The sequence below is a fragment of the Argiope bruennichi genome, chromosome 9 (assembly GCF_947563725.1).
Source record: "Argiope bruennichi chromosome 9, qqArgBrue1.1, whole genome shotgun sequence".
NCBI classification, from domain to species: domain Eukaryota; kingdom Metazoa; phylum Arthropoda; class Arachnida; order Araneae; family Araneidae; genus Argiope; species Argiope bruennichi.
In genome coordinates, this window is record NC_079159.1 from 29641412 (window position 1) to 29662310 (window position 20899).

The 20899-nt window shown below is 31.4% G+C and overlaps 1 protein-coding gene across 1 annotated transcript in view; it reads left to right on the forward strand.

Moving 5' to 3' along the window:
- Positions 1–1673: 1673 nt before the first annotated feature.
- LOC129984912 (uncharacterized) overlaps positions 1674–20899 on the forward strand; it is a 42549-nt gene continuing 23323 nt past the window's right edge. The window contains exons 1-5 of the mRNA XM_056094862.1: positions 1674–1758; positions 7039–7300; positions 8130–8572; positions 10284–10808; positions 12297–12399. Coding sequence (XP_055950837.1) covers positions 7052–7300; positions 8130–8572; positions 10284–10808; positions 12297–12399 — 1320 coding nt within the window. The 5' untranslated portion in view covers positions 1674–1758; positions 7039–7051. The remainder of the gene's footprint in view (positions 1759–7038; positions 7301–8129; positions 8573–10283; positions 10809–12296; positions 12400–20899) is intronic.

The following is a 20899-nucleotide window of genomic DNA, read 5'->3' on the forward strand; positions in this document are numbered from 1 at the left end:
CTTTGGCGACCAGCCGGTACGCCAATCTTAATGTTCGTTAAAGTTTTAATAATTAAATATTTTATGCAATTCCAACTTTAATAGATTCTTCAGCAAAATATTTTAAAACTTCAAATTTTGATAGTCATATAATTCACTCATAATATTATAAAGGCCTTCAGTCATAACGTAATATGTATGTCTTTAATTTTATGTTAGCTCCCTTAGAATTTATGCTTTAAATTAAAGAGGAAATGATTAATCTGCAATTAATATATCAATATTTTTTACTGAAGCAAAGCATTTTTTTAATAATATGATTACTGATAATAGAGTCACTGAGCGTTTAAACTTTAAGGGCACTAAAGAATATCTTTCTTAATTTATGTAATATCTCAAGAATTTGTCAACAAAATTTTCTCAGATTCATCATGAACAGATCGATTCATTAACAATGTTTAATTTTAAATGCATCAAACATTAAGAAAATAAAATGAATCGTTTAAAATAATCGGTCGAAAACAGGTTTAAAAAAATTACTTAAAAAACGATGTACTTAAAACTATAAGCATATACAAAAAAATATATAACTAACATAAATACAATTTACTTACAAAAGCATGCAACTAACCTAAAAATAATTTAAATCATCCGTTGATAGTGGTTGTCATGACAACAATCATAACAATGCGCATGCGTGAATTTTCTTCGCCAGTTAGGTAACGCAAATGCGAGAATTTTTCTATGGCAGTTGGGGTAACTCTGTGCAGATTAGACATTTTTAATTTCCTTTATTCTGTGTTATTTTAATTCAAAAGTACTTCAGAATGAATCTGAAACATGGATTAATTAACAATGTTTAATTTTAAATGCATAAAACATTAAGAAAATAAACAGAATCGTTTGAAATAATCCGCCGAAAAATGTTAACCCTAGCCTCATTACTGTTGGGAGAAAAAAAAACTAAAGCCTTAATCATTTGGCGGGAAAGTTAGTTTTTAATTAATAATTAAAATTCTAATTAAAATCTCAAAAAAAGGGACCCCAGGTGCACATTCCCGACCTCTAAGGTATACATGTACCAAATTTGGTAGCTCTATGTCAAATGACCTGGCCTGTAGAGCGCCAACACACACACACACACTTTGAGCTTTATTATAAGTATAGATATAGATAATATTTATCAGTTGAAATAGGAATTTATTCAAATGAGGCCCATTTAATTTCCTCGTCTATTTAATTAACTGTCTATTGCATTCACAGAAATTGAGACCGGCTTTCGGCTATGAGAAAGCTGAGTTATTGAACGATCTCATCCACGAGACTTTCAGCCATTACTTTCACGAGATTCTGAAGAGTGGAGATTCCTCTGATGGATATGTTCTGAATGCGAATTCCATTCTTGTGGATAAACGCGTGGAGCTGCTTGAGGAGTACAGACGCAAGGTTCAAGAATTGTACGAGATGTGGATTTCGCAAAGAATGCTCCAGGAATAGTTGAAGAGATCAACAGTGAAAGATATTAAACGAAACACCAAATAGTAATTCATCGTCATAAACCATTATAATAGTAAATTGGCTTTTGATGATTTCTGTCCATAAATAAAGAATAACTGTTATCTTAGCGAAGAAAAGTGATAAAAGGGTTTTGAGGCAAGTGATAGCGTATCAGAACTGATTCTTTCCCACCTGTTGTTTCATGTACATTCTCAGAAGAACAATGTATATAATAGAAATCACATTCATCATCAGTCAGTCCTTCACCTTGAATACGTAAAGGTAAGATGCTTTTCTTTGTTAAAACTGTATTAGAAGTTGGGGTTTAAATTAAGTTTTGAATTAATGTTTTTACTTGTTTTCATTTAATTTTATTTGCTTCTTATTTATTTTAATAAAAGCGTGTTTCTTACTGTAAATAATCGAATGGGTGGAATCTTACTATAAATATTTCACTTCCTGATGCATCAAAGTTCTGAATATTAGAGAATTGTGTGTTCCTGGTAATACAATACCTTAACGGTTTCAGATCTTGGTTATCTTTTAATCGATCAAATTAAATTATGATTCCACATAAAACTTGCTGTTGGGGCTAGATTGCATATTATTTATAGTAAAGAATTAGGGAATATTTCAAAATAGTACAATTTTAAAAAAGTTTATTCAAAACGCGCTTTTATTAGTATACTAAAAATTAGAAAGCAATCTTTTAAATGAAAATGAAACGAGCAATTTCTATATTTCTGTAACTTTGTGAGAATGCAGTGAAAGCCTAAAATACCTCAAAATAAAATTCATATAACACTCTCCAGCTAGAACTTTTCGCAAAGTTCCGACGGCTAATTTTGTTCATTAAAATATAGAAATGCAAAGCACAAAATTTACTGCAACATAATAAATTTAACTCTTAGCATTTTTAAAATTAATTCGATGCATAATTATTCATCTCATACAAGCTCATGCTTATGGCTCCAAAATATATGCAGTTATTTTAGGTTAAATTTGAACTTGCGAAAAATTGACCTGCATCTTCTTACTATTCTCTAGGTATTTATAACTAGGTAACTATTTTTGAACAAATCATTGGATTCGTTTTTAATATTTCTTTTTTTTTTAATGATAAGTAATAAAAGAAATCCCCAACCCAATGATGCCAGATTTACACATCAAAATTTTGGATTTTCGTTCTATTTAGATTCGTTGTATTTAGAGAGCGCTAATGCTGCTACAGCTAAAACATAAATAAACTTAAACAATAGGTTCAAATCCAAAAGATGAAAATTCAAAAGGGATAATTCTGAAATTATTTTTGAAGTTTGCAAATAGTGGAAAAACGCCAATGCAGCTTAATTCCAGCCAAGTGTAGGAATAAGAAACTATCCTTGTGAAAGTCTTCAGGCCGGATTCATCATTTCTTCTTCTTCTTCTTCTTCTTTTTTTGGTTCCTTTATTGCATCTAAATTTAATATTTATTTCTAATAGTTAACATATTTTCATAGCGTCATGTTGATTTCAATGGTAAACGACCAATTTCCCCATGAGTACCACTCGCGTAATCATGTCGTTACTATTTCGCTCAGTGGAGGAGAGGTTGTCGGCTGTACCCAAGAAATGCCATTATCGTCACCGGATTTTAGAGTAATATTTATGTTTGTAATTAGATAAAGATAAAATTTAACCAGTTAACTGCGTTCAAGTGCATTCACGCTAATCCAAATTTTTATTTTGGTGCGATAGATGGTTATAAACATCAAGTAAAATTTAAAAAAAAAAAAAAAAACATTCGATATAAAAATTCGAAGTTTCAGTATTATGTGATACAAATGCTATTTAGTTGCATCTTTTATTTATAATACTAGTAAACTTGCTACAAATTTAAAAAATAATAGGTTAAATTCTTTGCTATAGAAGCTATTCCGCATACAATAGCTCTATACAAAATGAGTTGATATTTTGATGAGTTGATATATATATACTTCGAGAATTCCCCGAACTTGAATATCAGGATTTCAGGACTTTATTCGTATATCGGGTAAATTAGATATCTTCTTCTTGTGTACAGCCGAACACCCTGCCCCACTGAACGAAGCAGTATCGACAGAATTTGTTGTAGCCGGCTGCTGTCTTTATCATAATCCTTATATATTACTGGAAAATTTTCCGAACTGGCAACTCTTCGAGGCGGTTAGCCTTCAGCGACAGATTGTCAATCTCTGCCCATCCTCCTCATCTTCCCTAGACTTGTCGTCCTGATTTACGCTGGTATATCAGGTATCGATAGTGATATGAGGTAACCAGATAAGAAAAATGCATGAATTAGGTAGGCCCTTAGTAATTTCTAGTTCATGGAAACAACTTTATACTTATAAGTTAAAAAAAAAATCTTTGATTTTTTTTAAACTGTTTTCGGCATCAAAATTGAACGACCGAGTATAGTTGCTAACTACACGTCTTCTTGGAAAACATTCTTAACTTTATAACACCTGCACTATCAATACTTACATTTGCTTCTTTGGGAATTTTTAAATTTCCAATAACAATATCTTTAACAACAATGAATTGTTAATTTTTTCATCTAATAAAAATGAAATCTTATTCGCTTTGCCATTATTTTTTTCATATGCAGGTCATCTTTTGTTTTTTGATAATGTACTGTGTGAGAGACTTAAAAAAATCGCACTTAACTGGTTAATGTGCACTTCTTTTGAAGTACGAAATATCCCTAAGTAATATTGCAAATTTCATGAAAATGTTTTTGAAGATATACTATATAAAACTAGATGCATTACCTACTGTCGAAACCCTCAATACTTGATTACGACGAATGATTTGGGAAACGTCCATACAACATCTCTTTGAACAGAAATGGCTGATTTCAAATCATGCAATCACAGAAAATATTGTGCGTTTCTCTGTAAAGATAATTTAATTAAAGTTTTACTTACTTTCGTATGTATAAATTAGTTACACCCTCTGACTTTCGGTTATCCTTTAATTATATGACACATATAACTTGGGAACTTTACTTACTTTATTTCATATCAAAAGAAATCTAAATAATAATCAAGCATATCCATGCGATGCTTATGTTTTGTATCGATAAATTAGCTACATTTCTCATGACTAAACAATCTGCAATATTCTTCTTAATCAATGGCAAAATGTTTGTTTTAGTCAAGCCAGCTTCATTCTTTTATTATAAAGTACTGAACTTTTTCTAATAAGTTTTGATATAAGCCTCCATTTTTTCATTTACCAATTTAGTGAGACATTTTTACTATTGTTTCAAGATGAAACAAATTTAATTAGCTCTTATGATCCCGCAATTTTTAAATTTAGAATATAAATGTTTCAATAAACATATTATTAGCTATGCAGATGGTAGTTAAAGAAAATAAAACAAGATAAAGTATGTGTTGGTAGAAAAAGCTAAATCTAGCTATTGCACTAGAAACTAAATCCAACCGAAAATTCATTACGCCCGAAAATTTCTTTGCATTTCTTATCTAAAATTTGATCTAAAATTATAAGTAGTAGCTATTGGATCTAAAAGTATTTCACTGACCTAAATGAAACAATTCATGAGTTATATTTGTAATTTCTTTATGATAACTTCATTTTTATTCTCATGGATTTTCTTTGTAATGGCTGATGAAACATGTTATGGATAAAACAATCAATGAGTTATTTAAATTATCAAATCAAATTTGCTGAGCTGAAACTGTTTTAAATAAATATTTTCATTTTATAACTAGGCATTGCCCCAAAATTCATGGCCTAAACTATATGAGTTAGAGCACATCGTCTAGCAGTATTTTGCAAGAAAAATATGTTTGCAAGCGCATCTAGAAGTGGGAATCAAATCATACCTTATTATTATATGCATTCAGAGAGGGTAATGGGTCATTAAAAGTAAAGTTCAAAAGAGGACACTCAAGAGATATTAAAGGCTGACTTGGATACCTATTAATCTAAATGGCGCAAAAATTGAGAATGTACACTTCGAAGGAAGCACTTGTTATTTATCAAATAAAAAATGCAAAATTTTGCCAACGGTTGGCTCTGTGTTAGTGCAGAATTTTCAAAAATGAGAATAAATTATGATTCGGACTTCAAGAACAACAACAAAAAAAAATCTAAACGATTGAAATTAATTCAAAGATAAGATGATAGAAATTTCTACAAAAATTTCGAAAAGGTCCTTTAGTCATTTCTTTATAAAAATACAAACATGTCCTGTTACTGGACAACTACATTAAGACAGGTTGGCAGCTTTTATGATCACAGAATTTCATAAACTTCATATACAATATTCATTCTAAATTAATTACCGCCTCACATAATTCAAGCTTTTCAAAACTGCTGCTGTAACTTTCACAAACAAATAGGTAAACAGCTACTATTTCGCAAAATTTTTGTCTTTTTCTCTTAACTCAATCCTACTCCATGTGACTACTGATTAAGAGACTACTTAATTAAACTAAATAATTAAGAAAATGTCTTTTTTACTTTTATTTTTTAATTTTTTTACGATTTGTTTTATTTTAATTAAAGAGGAATGAATGATCTGAAATCCTTGATGTTCAAATTATTTATCATTTGGACTATGACAGCGCCCTCCACAACCCTTTGAATGAGTGAAATTTTATTTGAACAAACCTAGCATACATGACTGCATTTAAGAACGACGTTTTAATCTGCTAATTCTTCATTAAGACATAGTACAGATAATCACTCCATATCATCCTTTGTTAAAATCATCTTAATTAACCCTCTTAAGGTACTTTGACATTGGGATGGTGCAGTGATTGATATTCAGTTATTTTATGATATTTATTTGAGAATAAATCCAGAAAGACGATTTTATATGACCCATTGAAAAGCATCAGAAATAGAGTTAACGGAAGGTGAGGCCACTACCACAACTTGAGGCAAAATGATTGGTCACTCACAAACTCATCGTTTTCTGAGAACGAGGATGTAAGAACTGAAATAGGGTGAGTTGACTTTCGTATTGGGGAGAAGTTAGTAAGAAATCAAAACAGTGAAGAAGGCAGGATTTGTTACATCCAACGACATCAGGGTCGTTTGTAGAGGAGAATATTAGGTGCAATGGCCGATTTCGGATAGATAGTTAATCCCATAAGAATACAATTTCAACATAGTTATGACTGTAGTTTAAATTTCAGGGAAGGAAATTTAAATTATTATTTGAGTGAGAAAATTCCCAATTATTCTCCTATGTTCACATCTCCAGCATTGTATATATATATAATGTATATAAAAATATTTACATGAATCATATTTGATCTATATTTGCATATAAAAGAAATTTTTAATCCATATTTTATTTGAAACTAAAAATAAAGAATTATTTATTCTGAACTGTTGAAATACTTTCGTTTACCACATGTTTGATGAAAAACATAGTTATATCTTGTTAAAATATATTGGAATAAATAAGAAAAGCCTCCTTCAGATTACTTCCAAATATTAAAGAACAAATTATACGAGAACTGATTAAAACGTTACAAAATCTTTCATTTCCCACTCTCCTTTCAGATCGGCCCTAACTATGAGAAGCATCAGTGTATTCGGTACTTTCCTCGTCATTTGCATTGTAGCATGTGCCGGAGATATCTCTACTGCAGAAGATGTGGCCGTGGAAAATCTTCAAAAATTAGCCCTGGCAAATAACGAGCTCGCTTTCAACCTGCATCGGAAATTGTCCTCTGGGTCTTCCAAAAATGTGTTTTTCTCACCCTTGAGCATTTCCACAGCTTTCGGCATGCTTTTTTATGGAACAAGAGGAAAAACAGCTGAGGTGAGAGGAATGAATTTGATTTTCAGCTTCCCGTCACCAAACTGCTAAAAATCAAATCGATTTTCTTCCCAAATCTTTCTTTCTTTTCCCCCAGATGTGTTACATATGTTAATACATGTTTGCAGAATACATTTATTTATTTCTTTTTCAATATATAAGTTATCTACATTGAAAGTACAGTCACTATTTGTCTTTTTAGAACTTGCATTTTATCCACAAACCATATATAAAATGTTTATAATGAGATTCTCTATCGCTTTTGTGAGTTGGAATAGCAGTCCAAAACATGCCTCTGTAATATGTAGACTTATATCAGAACAATGAAGGTGAGTGGGGTCTGGAAGTTTAAATACCGTGTATTCTCGTTTAAATAAAAGACTGTAAGTCTGAATGGGAGGAATAAAATAAGAAATATTAAAGTATTAATAAACCGTAAAATGAATCGTCTAATCTTAAGATGACTTAATTAAATATATAAAAAATGAAAAATGCTATGTTCATGGCATAATCTGAAAAGTTATCATGCGAACTTCCCTTCCAACCCTAGTTTAGTTAAGTAGCTCAGCATCGTATTTGTTTCAACTTCTAAATTTAGCAATTTCGCACACGATATCGCTGTAGCAAAAAGAAATCAGAATGAGAACCAACGTTAATTTTTATTTTGTTTTGTTTTTATTACATTTTCATAGTGAGATTGATTTTTTTAATATTCATCATGCTAAAGGTAACGCTGTGCAAGTATTTAAAAATAATATTATAACTACTATTGCTGATATTTATATAGATAATAGAAGGACCCCATTACATGAATTTTCTAATATCTTTACAGGAACTGAGAAAGGTTTTGGGTTACGAGAAAGCAAAATTGCTCAACGATGTCGTCCATGAGACTTTCCATCGTTATTTTAGCGATGTCTTGAAGAGTGGAGATTCCTCAGACGAATATGTTTTGAACTCAGCCAATGCCATTCTTGCTGATAAAAATCTCGAACTAATTGAGGAGTACAAACACAAAGTGGAAGAGTTGTATAGAGCAGGTGTACGCAGTGTAGATTTCTCAAGAGACGCTCCCAAAATAGTTACCGAAATCAATGAATGGGTCAAGGAAAAGACAAATGGAAAAATCGAAAAACTTTTTAATGAACTGAGTGCAGACACTCTTCTAGTCTTACTGAATGCAGTGTATTTCAAGGGTGCATGGGAGACTCAGTTTGATCCTAAAAAAACAAAGAATGGCGTCTTTTACAATAATGGGTTGGAATCGAGAGCAAAGTAAGTAGAATATATTGTAAAATTATGTATCAATTTCTGTTAATCTTGATAAAATTCAGCTTATTGACAAAATAGGTGTTGTTAAAAATTTATAGTCATGCCTTCCAGCTCAGTAAGTCTTCTAGAAAGAAAAATAGTTTTATGGATATTATTTTTATGAATGCCATCAATTTCCCATATTATAGACTTGGTGACTATTTGGTGACAAATTTAAGATTTCGGAATTCATAATACAAGATAATTTATTGCCGAATTCCAGAATCAAGACCAAAATTTTTGCTTCGCCAAATACAAAATGAAAATTCTTATATCAGCTAAAAGCTGCATTAGAACACGGGCTACAACATGTGCTGGTTGAGGTTCGATTTCGCAACGTTAGGGTTCATAGCCGAGTAACATAATCACTAGACAAAAGAGTACTCTCTTCTTCGGAAGTTATCTGGCTTATAATGTTACCACTACAAACATTTGTTCTTAGTTTAGTTAAATTAAGTTATATCATCGTTCCGTTTTAAAGCAACACTAGGGCTATGTTGAGACGGACCTCGTAATTTTGAACCGCGGTCAGATGACGTGGATGACACCTGAGCTGGCACACCCCTCTCCACACCACACCACATTTGTAGAAGGACATTTAGCACGGACATTTAACGTGCACCAGACCCACTTACAAGACGGTTCTTCGCTGGTATCGGGTTTCGAACTTGAAACCCTCCGATTCTGAACAACATTTGTTCTAAAAGTTTCTATATACTGTCACGTAAACTATAGAAAAATATAAAGCTGAGATAAAGATATGAGTGTCAATCAGGACAAAATCAATGGAAAATAGCAGACTAATGGAGAGACGTGAATAGTTGATCGAAGTCTGAGGTCTCTCGCCTGCAAGTTCTTTTTGAATTCTTTGTGCGGATAAGTTTATTTATAGCTGATAGCATGCTTCTGTTTACTGCGAGTGCTAATCTTGTGTACCTTCCAGTTGTCCTTTGCTACTGTGTTTTTGAGCATTCGTATAGAATAAGGCCTCCCTATTTACTATTGGACCTTTTAAACTCTTTTATCACCATACACTTTCAAACGGTAAGCTGAACGGAAAATTCCCATGATCATGTTCTTCCCCAGGAGAATCAACATACTGATATGCTAATAAAGGGTATTATTGAAAAATAATTAGTGGTTCTAAAAGTACTCCTTTCTTATTTCATGATATTTATTTCCACTGATGGTACATATTTTTATCGACTTGAGAAAAAGAATACATCAAGGAGTTTTTAAGAATCAAAGTAGTTATCAAAATATTTAAATAATTAGGGATCCAATAAACTAGCCTTCAAGCCTCAGCTATTGTTGCGATTTCATGTTTCACACAAAAACTCATGATCTATAGATACGTTATTAAGGGTGCTATCTGCCCTCCACCACCCTCCATTTTTCAGATAAATGATAATCTAAAAACATATTTGAATTGTAGTTCATGGAGATATTATCACTTTTTGGCATTAATAAATAATTCCACTGATTTGTTTAGTAGCTTGTAAGACATTTTAAAAAGTAATTTTCAAAGACTGAATTACCTAAGTAATGACTGCTTAAAATATCGCTTTAATTTCATTTAACGCTTTGGAGTCTAATAGAAGATATTTGCAATGAAATCAATGTAATTATTGAACCAAAATGAAACATTTATTAAAAATCTTATATTATTTTCCAGGAATGTGTCGATGATGCACATGAAAGCTAAATTCCCAGTGGCCTATATGGAGGATTTCAGAGCATTAGAGCTGCCTTACAAAGGAAACGTCAGCATGCTGGTATTACTGCCAAAAAACCGAGACGGACTTCAAGCCCTTGAAGAGAGTCTGACCCCCGAAAAATTAGCAAAAGTCCAGGAACAGATGCGCTCCATTACTATGTCAGTTTCATTGCCTAAGTTCAAGCTGGAATTCGAGGAAGAGCTCTCTGAGCACTTGCAAGCCCTCGGCGCCAAACAAATCTTCAATGCTGGAGCAGACTTTTCTGGAATGACTCCTAGTCGGGGTGTATCTGTGAGCCAGGTCCTCCACAAGGCCGTCATCGAAGTGAATGAAGAGGGAAGCGAGGCTGCTGCTGTGACGAGTGTAATTATAATGAGATTTGGCGGTTTATCTTTCACTGCTGATCATCCTTTCCTGTTTGCCATAGTGGAGAAAGGTAGCAAGAGTAACATGGTTTTGTTCATGGGCCGCGTAAATAATTTGTAAAAATACATTCTAAAATAAATTTGTGCTCTTAGTTTTTTTGCGATAATAAATTGTAGTCAACACTTGCACATACATTGACGTATCCGACTTGTTCAATGAATAATGAAATTTTTGATTCCTAAGTCTGTAATTTAGTCAGAGCAGCAACTGATTTAAAAGGCAAAATCACTTGGACGAGTTTGAGTGTTTCAAATATTATTTACTTTCTATATGGATAGAAGAATCTTAAATAAAATATGCTGTCTAATTAAAACTTACTGTCTATGAAAGTATTAATTTATTAATGTTTCTGTAAAAAATGACGTGTCTATGTTGTAAAATAATATGTGGGCTTTTGTTAGGTAGATATAACATAATTGTAAGTTTTCATAATTTATTGAAACCTTGAAGCAAGACAAAAAGATCTGAAGTGTTTTCAGAAAACAGTTGTATCAAATAGTAAATTTTAACTGGACGTATTGTTTAATTATGTCAAATCCTCAACTTTCGATGTTTCTTTTAAACGAAAAAGGACAAGCAGCTATTAAAACATTTCCTGCATATGCTTTTCTTAAAATTCATTGTACTATAATCGGTTCATTTATTCAAAGAAAATGCAGTGTTTGTATATGCTAGTTCTACAATGTCCAGATGCAACCATTTTGCTTTCCCCACTGAAAGTTGGCATACACCTTATCGTAATGGTGACTTAATGCATCTCGGAACTCTTATTTTAAAATGTTATGTAATTTTTTATCTATTACTTAAGAGAATTTCTGTCACGCATTTGCTCGTCGTAATGAAATGATTGTAGAAAGATAATCTTTACATCAATGAAGAGTGTAAGTAATTTCTATTCCAAAGATAAAATTTGCATCTCTAACGTAATTTATTGAGTTTTCAGAATTTTTTAATATCAATAACTTTTTTCCCAAATATTTTAAAAACTGAATACAGATTACTTTCATACAGCAAATACCAATTCTGATAATTTTTCATATTAAGGTGATTGTTCTAAACATTCTCCCTAAATTAAAACAAGAAAATTCAGCGTGGCTTTTGCCATAGTTTTTTTAAATAAAACTTTTCTTCATAATGTTTATAAAGTATGAATTTATTATAGACATGATTTTTAATCAGTTTATTATAGTTTAAATCATATAGATTAGAAACTTTAGTCAATTTTCGAAATTTCAAGAATTCATAGAAGAAAGGATGTAAATACAGTGTTTTTGAATACAATGAACCGATTATGAATGTTGGGAATTTTCTTTTAAATAACGAACGGTCGGCATTTAAAAGCGAAAAAAGAATATGCTGATTTTACTGCCGGAACAGCAAGATTGCCTGAAAGCTCTTGAAGAGAGTCTAACTCCTGAAAAATTGCTTGATATGCAAACTCAATTGAGCCGAATGGAAGTAGATGTCTCACTGCCAACATTCAGATTGGAATTCGAAAAAGAAATCTCAGCAGACATGCATGTTAAGAAAGTTTTCCGTTCTAGGGCCGATTTCACGGGCATGACTTCTGGTGGAAGTGTGCCAGTCAGTGAAGTTATTCACAAGACAGTCATTGAAATGCATGAAGAAGGAACTGAAGCCGCCGCCGTGATAGGAATATTATGGTTATTCGCAGCCTGTTTCAAATGGAATTCTAGGTTGGTCACCCATTCTTGTTTGCCATTGTGGAGAAAGGCAGCAAGATCATTATGATATTATTCTTGGGCCGTGTAAATAATTTGAATGAATTTACTATTTTGTGTTGTTCTTTTACTGAATTCTTAACACTCCACAGTTTTATGGATGAGTTATCCCACATAGTCACCGGTGCAACAGCTAGAAAAGCGTTAAGAATTCTAAAACTGAAACTGGTACAACTAAAATCTGGCAATAATAAACGAGTTACGGACCTGGACGCAAACACATATCCTATTTATACTTCAATAGAAAGTTGTCGACCTTTTCCTTTACTTTTCAATAATTCAGAACAAGAATACAACATGTGTATAAATGTTCAATATGAAATGTTTTCTAAAAATTTTGATTTTATATTAACCTTTATATTCAATATAAAAAGTTTAACATGGATTTTGATGAATTAGGAAAATTAGGAAATTTTAAATGAATTAGGAATTATGAAAATACCTTTTCACGTGACAGAGAGATAATACATTTCAAAAGGACATTTTCGAAATCCAAATTGTACATCAGACCTAATATCGATCAACAAAAAACCTATAAAATGTTGAAATAACTTGTCACCTGAAGCTACTTGTATGCGTTTAAATGTATCACATGCTTTGTTTGTTTTTAACTATCTTATGATTGTAGAAGGTCAAAAATTCGACTTCGAGATAATGACAGATTTCTATTGACCTCCGTGAGACGGAAAAATACATTTTTGGAATTATATGCTCTTACAGCTGTGTTCATAGACTTGCAGAGCGAATTTGAGCAAGTTAAATTAAATTTGGCATGTTGTCTTCAGATCAAAACTTTAGATTTTTATCAAATTTTGAAAGTCATCCTTTCAAAGAAAGTCTGTCTGTTTGTCTGAGTGCACAAAACTTACAGAGTGTGATAAATAAAACTTGGTACAGAGATTTAGTACTTACCATTTATTTATTTTCTTTTTGGTCAATTTGGTAGTTATCAAAATTTGAACCTAATTCTCCGATGGGTTAATGATTTGTCTGTTTTTATAATCTCATGTACGTAAAAGCAATAACTAAAAAATGTCATGACTTCGATAAATGTAATTCGAAATTTATCAAAATCGCAACAATTAATTTTGTTAATAAAACTGTAGCTCAGCGCCAGATTTTGGTATCAAACAATCAAAGAAAGATGTACAAAGCGTTTTTCGCTGCTTTTCACCATTCTATGAAACATAAAATTTTCATATGTACAAATGAAATCTACGCACTGATGGAATTTACGGCTTTATCAAAGGTCTACTATTTTTACCAGGGAAGGGGGGCTAAAACTTTTATCACAAAATAATCGAAATAGTTTGCAGGACACAGACACAATTTTTGAGGTTGTTGTTTGTTGTTTGACCTCGGATCTACTGTTCATTGAACTTTATTTAAGTTGATTTTGATTTTACAAAATTAAGCGGAAAATTAAATTTTTTTATCCTTTATACCGCATTTCTTTCATTTATTTATATATGCTTAACTTTCTTTACAAAATGTTTAAAAATCATGCAATATAAAATTAAATATCAATACGATGAATTTTATAAGAACGAAATCGTAAATGCAATATTTATTAAATTAAGTGTTAAATATTACTTTCAACAAAAATGTACGGAAAATAAAAATTTACAATTTGAAATTCTGAAGAAGGAATCGGGTCTTATATTATTAGCCTTGAAATGTATTATGAATACGGATATCATTGATCATTAAATCAGGGCATTCTTTTAAAACTTAAAGCATTAATTCTTTTAAGTGGATATATTGACCTATATTTCTCTCAGAGTTCTTTAAACTTGAAAAAAAATTCAATTTAGAGAAATTCGTTTCTGTATAAATGAAAAAAAAAGATGTTAAGTGAAGCTTAACATTTTACATCATTGCCTGAAGCCATCACGGCAAACTGTCAATGGGATTTTGGTCATTTCTCTCTAGTAACTTTATCTTAACTTAGAAAATGATAAAAGTGCGTTGGGGTAAGAGTTAATACATAAAAATTAATTCTTTCCCATCTGTTGTTTTTTATACATTCTCATAAGGATATGTCAGCCATCTAACTCTCCGACCCGCCACGAAGGCACACGGATTTAAACCATAAAAACTGAATGACCGGACCACCGCAACAGCAACATTGGCGGGAACTGTGGTTGAGCCCTAAGGACCGTCACCGGCCATGGTACAACCCTCCCCGAAGGAAGTACGTCCCGCCATCGATGGGAGGATTCAGATCACCCACCTATTAGTGTACCCTCCAGGCTGGCGAGATCCAACCACCATGCCGGAAGCATCTCATCCTCATTTCGAAGGGCCCCCCCGGGGGGATTTCTCAGAAGGATAAAATGTTAATTCTCTGTATAGAATTTTATCTATCTAGCTCCCTCCGAACAACCGGATAGACGGACTTCCTCTGAGCTGAGTTTGCTCAAACTCTGATAGAAATCTACAATTTTAATATAAAGACCGTATACAAAATTTCATCCGTCTCTATTAAAGTGTGTTGGAGTTATCTTTGTCACAGACAAAGAGACAGACGGACATTTTCCAAAAATATATTTCTTGAACTCAGGGAAGTTTCAAATGTGGAGATTCGTCAAAATCTCGAATTCGAATTTTTTGACGATGATTATACTTTCTCTATATCATTTATACGAGAACGCAAAAAATAGGCTTAGTATTATGCTTTAATAAAACTCTATGTGAGTTGGTTCCTATAAATACATTTCCTTTATAAGCCGATAACTTGGCAGTCTTTGGCGAATTTTTAGGAATAAACAATTTCTACTTATAAAAAGAATGTGCAGGTATCAGCACATTATATGAATTTCTTTCATTTTAAGATCCATAATCTTTCAGCGGATGAGGAAAGCTAATATTTTTATTAAAAATTATGCAGAAATGTTTCGGGTAGATGTCTCCAGTTTTCTGTTGTTGTTTTTTCTGTTTGGCGTCGGTTCTGCTGTTTACTGAACTCCGTTGGAATTTATTCTCCTTTTAAAATCAAGCCCAAAATTAAATTTTTATTACCTTTATACCACATTTCGTGCCTTTATTGATATACGCTTAACTTTCTTTTCAAAATTTTTAAATAATCATGCACTATAAAAGAAATTTTAATACAATAAATTTAATATGAATGAAATCTTAAATTCGTATTTATCGAATTAAGAGTGAAACCTTATTTTCCAAAAATGTGTGATAAAAAAATATTTAAACTTGAAATTCCCAAAATTCTTCAAATGAATCGGGTCTTATATTATTACCCTTGAAATGCAATATGGATATGGATATCATTTACCAATAAACCAGGATATCCTTTTAAAACAAGCTTATTTAATAAAAACTTAACTAGTTATATTGACCGATATTTCTCTCAGGGCAAGCAACCTTCATTTAAAAAAAAAAAAAAAAAAAAAAAAAAAAAAAAAAAACTTTAAAATTTGAAAATTTTGTTTCGGCATAAATGAAGTCAAAAATGTTATATGAAACATAAAATATTACACCATTATCAGAAACCATCATAGCTGACTGTCAATTGGCTTTTGAAAATTTCTCGCTATAAATATAATATAACTTTATCATAACTAAGGAAAGTGATAAAAGGGTATTGAGCTGAGCTTTAACATATCAGAATTCATACTTTCTGGTATCAGAGTTGATATCTTCTCAGAAGAATAACAAATAAACATAAATCACATTCATTATCAGTGAATCCTTCAACTTGAATACTTAAAGGTAAGATGATTTTCTTAAATCATTGTTGAAGTGAACGATAATATGAATTTTCAATTATAGGTTTTTACTTTCTTTTATTTAAATTTACTTAATTCTTGTTTATAAAGATTTATTTGTTGTCTTTATTTGTTATTATTTAATATTTACTCATTATTTTTGTTTATATTTAATATAATTTTACATTCATTGCCATAGTCTTTGAAAAATGTTTAAAAAATCATGCAATATAAAATTAAATAACAATATAATTTATTTTATAAGAGCAAAATCTCAAATACGTATTCATCAAATAAAAAGTAAAATGTTATTTTCAAAAAAACAATGTGTGGTAAATGATAAATATATTCTCAGAAAAATAATATTTAAAATAGAAATCTCATTCTTAATCAGTTAGTCCTTTCACTTGAATACTTAAAGTTAAGGTGTTTTTTGTTTGTTTGTTTGTTTTGTTAAAATATTGTTGAAGTGAACGATAAAATTTCTTTTCAATGTCAAGTTCTTACTTGCTTTTATATTTCTTTACTTGCTTCTTCTTTAAAAATATGGAATCTTATAATGGATGTTTCACTTTCTCCCTGACGGGGTAAAGTTCAGAAACTTTGTTTCGTTTTATTGATGGCAATTTAGTATATTATAAGAATTTAGTTATGAGTTAACAAATTTAATCAAATTTTGATTCAAAACTAAAGCGCCTATTTTTGAGTAAATTTTAAAAAACAATTGATTATACTCAACAATATCAATTGATCAACAACTGATATTACTAAGTTGTATATATTTATAGTAATGAAATGCATGAAAGGATAATATTAATAATAATTATCTCATTTTTATGCCAAATGGATTTTTTTGTAATGGTAGTTCAAACACTTAATAATCAATGAGTGATTTGACTTATCAAATAAAATTTGTTGAGGTGAAAACTTTTAAAGAGTTATTTCCATTTGATAATCAAACAATGCCTTGAAACCTATGGTCTAAAGGATATGTGTTTGAGCACATCGAATCTTGCAATATTTTGAAACAAAGCTGCATTTGTAAACAATACAAAATTGGAAATCGAATGGAACTTCGTTATTAGAAACATTCACAAAGAATAATGGCTAAATCAAATTAGAATTCAAAAGAGGAAATTCAATAGTTATTGAGGAATGCTGACGATGTTCTATTAATCCAAATAACGAAACAATTAGAGAATATACACTACAGATGATGCATTAGTCACGTGTTAAATAAAATATGCAAAATTTTGTCGACAATTGGCTCTGTATTAATGCAAAATTCCTAAAAATGTTAAGAAAATATCATTGGATCATCACAACAAAAAGAGTTTCTCCATAAAACATACAAATGAATGGAAATATAAGTTAATAGAAATTTCTTCAAAAGTTTAAAAAATGTACTTTGGCCTTTCTTTTAAAAATACAAATCTGTCCTGTTACTAGACAACTGCCTTGTGACATGTTGACAAGATTTATGATTCCAGAATTTCGATAATTTCAGTTATTCAGCACACAACCTTTATTCAAAATGGGTTACTACCCGTCATAACTCGAGTTTTTCAAAATTTACTGTGGTAACTTTCATAAACAAGCAAGCAATAAGCTACTATTTCGCAATATCTTTGTTTTCCAAGTTAACCAATCTTGCACTATGCCTTTAGATTATGAGACTTCTTAAAGTTCAAAATTAGCATAAAAATGCTTTCTTTATTTTATTTTTTTATTTTTTCCGATTTTTTTTTATTTTTTCCGATTTTTTATTTTAATAAAAGACAAGTGCATGATCTGAAAACCCTTTGTTCAAACTTAGCATCATTGAACAAACAGAACATCCTCCGCAATCTTCTGAATTGATGGAATTTAACTGGAACAACACAGCATATATGATTACATAGCGAGAATGACGTTCTGATTTGCCCAACCTGCCGCTCCCAATGTTCTGAGTGTGAATTCAGGAACACATTGAATAACCCATACTACTTTCAATAATTAATTTAAAATGAAACGATCAAAAACAGCAAGAGCTAATACTAAATACTCAAAGACAATCATTACTTCATCAGAATGATTGAACTCAAGATATACGAAGTAGCTATCGAAAATTCAAAAAATTCGCTTAATGTTTGATGATAGTGATGAAGTAATATGTGAAATTTTTACAATCTGTTGTCCGAGTTTTTTTTTAATATCCTTTAAACTAGAAATACATACAGGGTGGTTATAATTAAATTTCCCCTATAACCAGCATCATACAACGCAAACTAGTGAACGGATTGCAGCGGAATTTGGCATATAGACTATACACGAAATGCGTTCATGCAATTTCGAAAAAAAAAAAAAAATTAGTTCCAAAAGATCCACCAGAGGGCGCCTTTTCCTGAAAAACCTTAATTTTAACAATAAAAAAACCAAAACGGAATACAGAAAAAAATATTAACATTTATTGACTAGTTTCTGATCATCGTTCGATGACATTCCTTGTCATCGAACCATATAAAGTAAAGGTAAGCAAAAAATTAAAGTACGCTGTTTGAGAAAAAAAAATTCAGTTTGCAGAAACAAGAACAGATTAGGATGAAATTGCAGAAGAGGAGCAGTTGTTAATCGTATCCATTACAATACAGGGAAAGGTGCTCTATGTGACCACCCTCATTCACTTCGAAATTTCAAGTTGACGGACAGTGTGCTCAACAACAGATCGTAACTGCTCAGTTGTGATGCTTCTCACATGAAGCGTTTTGAAGTTCTTTAACGTCGCAACAGTATGACGTCATAATTACAGCAGGAAATATCGACATAAAACATGACTGCAAACGTTTCTTACCTTAATCTGTTTTGCATAAAGCTTCCTCTTCTTCGCAAGTATACAAGTCTCGACATTTTTTTTTTAGAACTTTTTCCGGTTTTACATTTTATTACTCATAATTCTTGTTCTGGATTGTTAATATTGTTTCTGCATTCCGTTTTGATGGTTTATTGTGTTAAATTTAATGTTTTTCCGAAAAAGGCGTCCTCTGGTCGACATTTTGGAACTATTTTTTCCTCGAAATCTTTCGCATCTCGTGTATTGTCTATATACCAAATTTCGTTGCAACCTGTTCACCCGTTTGCGTTGTAGGATACTGTTTATAGGGGAAGTTTAATTATAACCACCCTGTATTTTAAGCACCCAACTTTCCACAGCAGAACTTCTTAAAAAGTAATTATGCAATTTTTTGAAGAGTTAAAACTCAAATCGAAAAATTGTTTATAGAAACAAGTGACTTTGCACATTTTGAGATATTTCTAATAGTTTTTAATTGAAGGAATGTGAGTTGTTTCATTTATATGTATAAATTGCTTTCCGTGTGCAATCCAAAATTTAATTTAACCATTTTGCAATTAATGAACTATCTTCTGAATTCAATTAGAGAAATTTCACAACTGAAAATATGCACTAGTGTAAATGGGAGAATCTGCCTAGACATATTTAAGCATTTCTTTAGCCCTATAGATAATTGCTAACATCTAAATAAAAGGTGAATATCCAGAAAGAGCCCATCATCGAATTAAAAGATGAAACATTTATTCTGTCAAACAATTAACATGGAAAGAATATAGGAGTAAATTCTTTTTAGTCACAGTTCTATTACGAAATAACAGTGCCTGGAATCAAACTGCAGTTTGTCCTTAACTGTGTTTACGTTGGAGCAGTTGCTTGCTGAAATGAACAGCACAATTACGTTCTCAATTAAAAACTTGACACCAAGAACACCGGTATGCATTTACCACAAGGATAATGTATAGTAGGGATATGAATTGGATCAAGATTTTCGCCTTTCTGTTCTGTGCCTTTAATATTAATTTGTCCAATGATAACGAGATTAATGTTGATTTAACGCATGGGGATGATGTGGTCTTAATTTGTATCATGGAAGATACAGATTGAAAACTGGGATTTTAAGTTCTCCTGTGCCATAATTCACATAAGTGATTAGATACATACTTCATCATTTATTTATTTTATTAGTGTATAATACAGAAATTTGGAGCTTAATTTGCTCTTTAAAGCTAGACATTTTCAAAGCTCACTATGATACATAAAGATTATCAGAGCTCAAATTACATACTTCTTTGAAGAATTGAACATCTATTAGCTTAAAATTTTAACTGCCATATATCTACTGGTCGTAGATGCATTCCTTACTAAATAAATTATACTACAAATTTATTACGCCATATCACTGCTCCTATAAAGAGTAACGTTAACCGTCAAGCGATAGCTGCCGTAGATTCTGTAGCGATTGGAATTCAATAATTTTATGATGATCCTCTGTGTATAAGTCCAGAAGGAAGATTTTATGTTGACCATTCAGAAGCATGAAAAAAAAAACATTTAGCGAAAGGTGAATCCTCCAACCACCACTAATAATAAGTGATCTGTCACCACCTCCCTTTTGTCACCTCCCATCTGTCACCAAAACTGGGACAAAGGGGTTAAAATAGGGAGAATTGAATTTGTATTGGAGAGTAGTCAGTTGGAAAGCAGAATAAGAAAGATCGTCTGGACTTGATACTGAAGTTGACGACACGGTGGTTGGATGGACAAGAGAAGTTAAAGCGCCAACTTCTTCTCCAGACTTCAGGCAGAAGGTTATTCCGTAAGAATGCAATTCCAGCAGCGTCAAAGTTGAA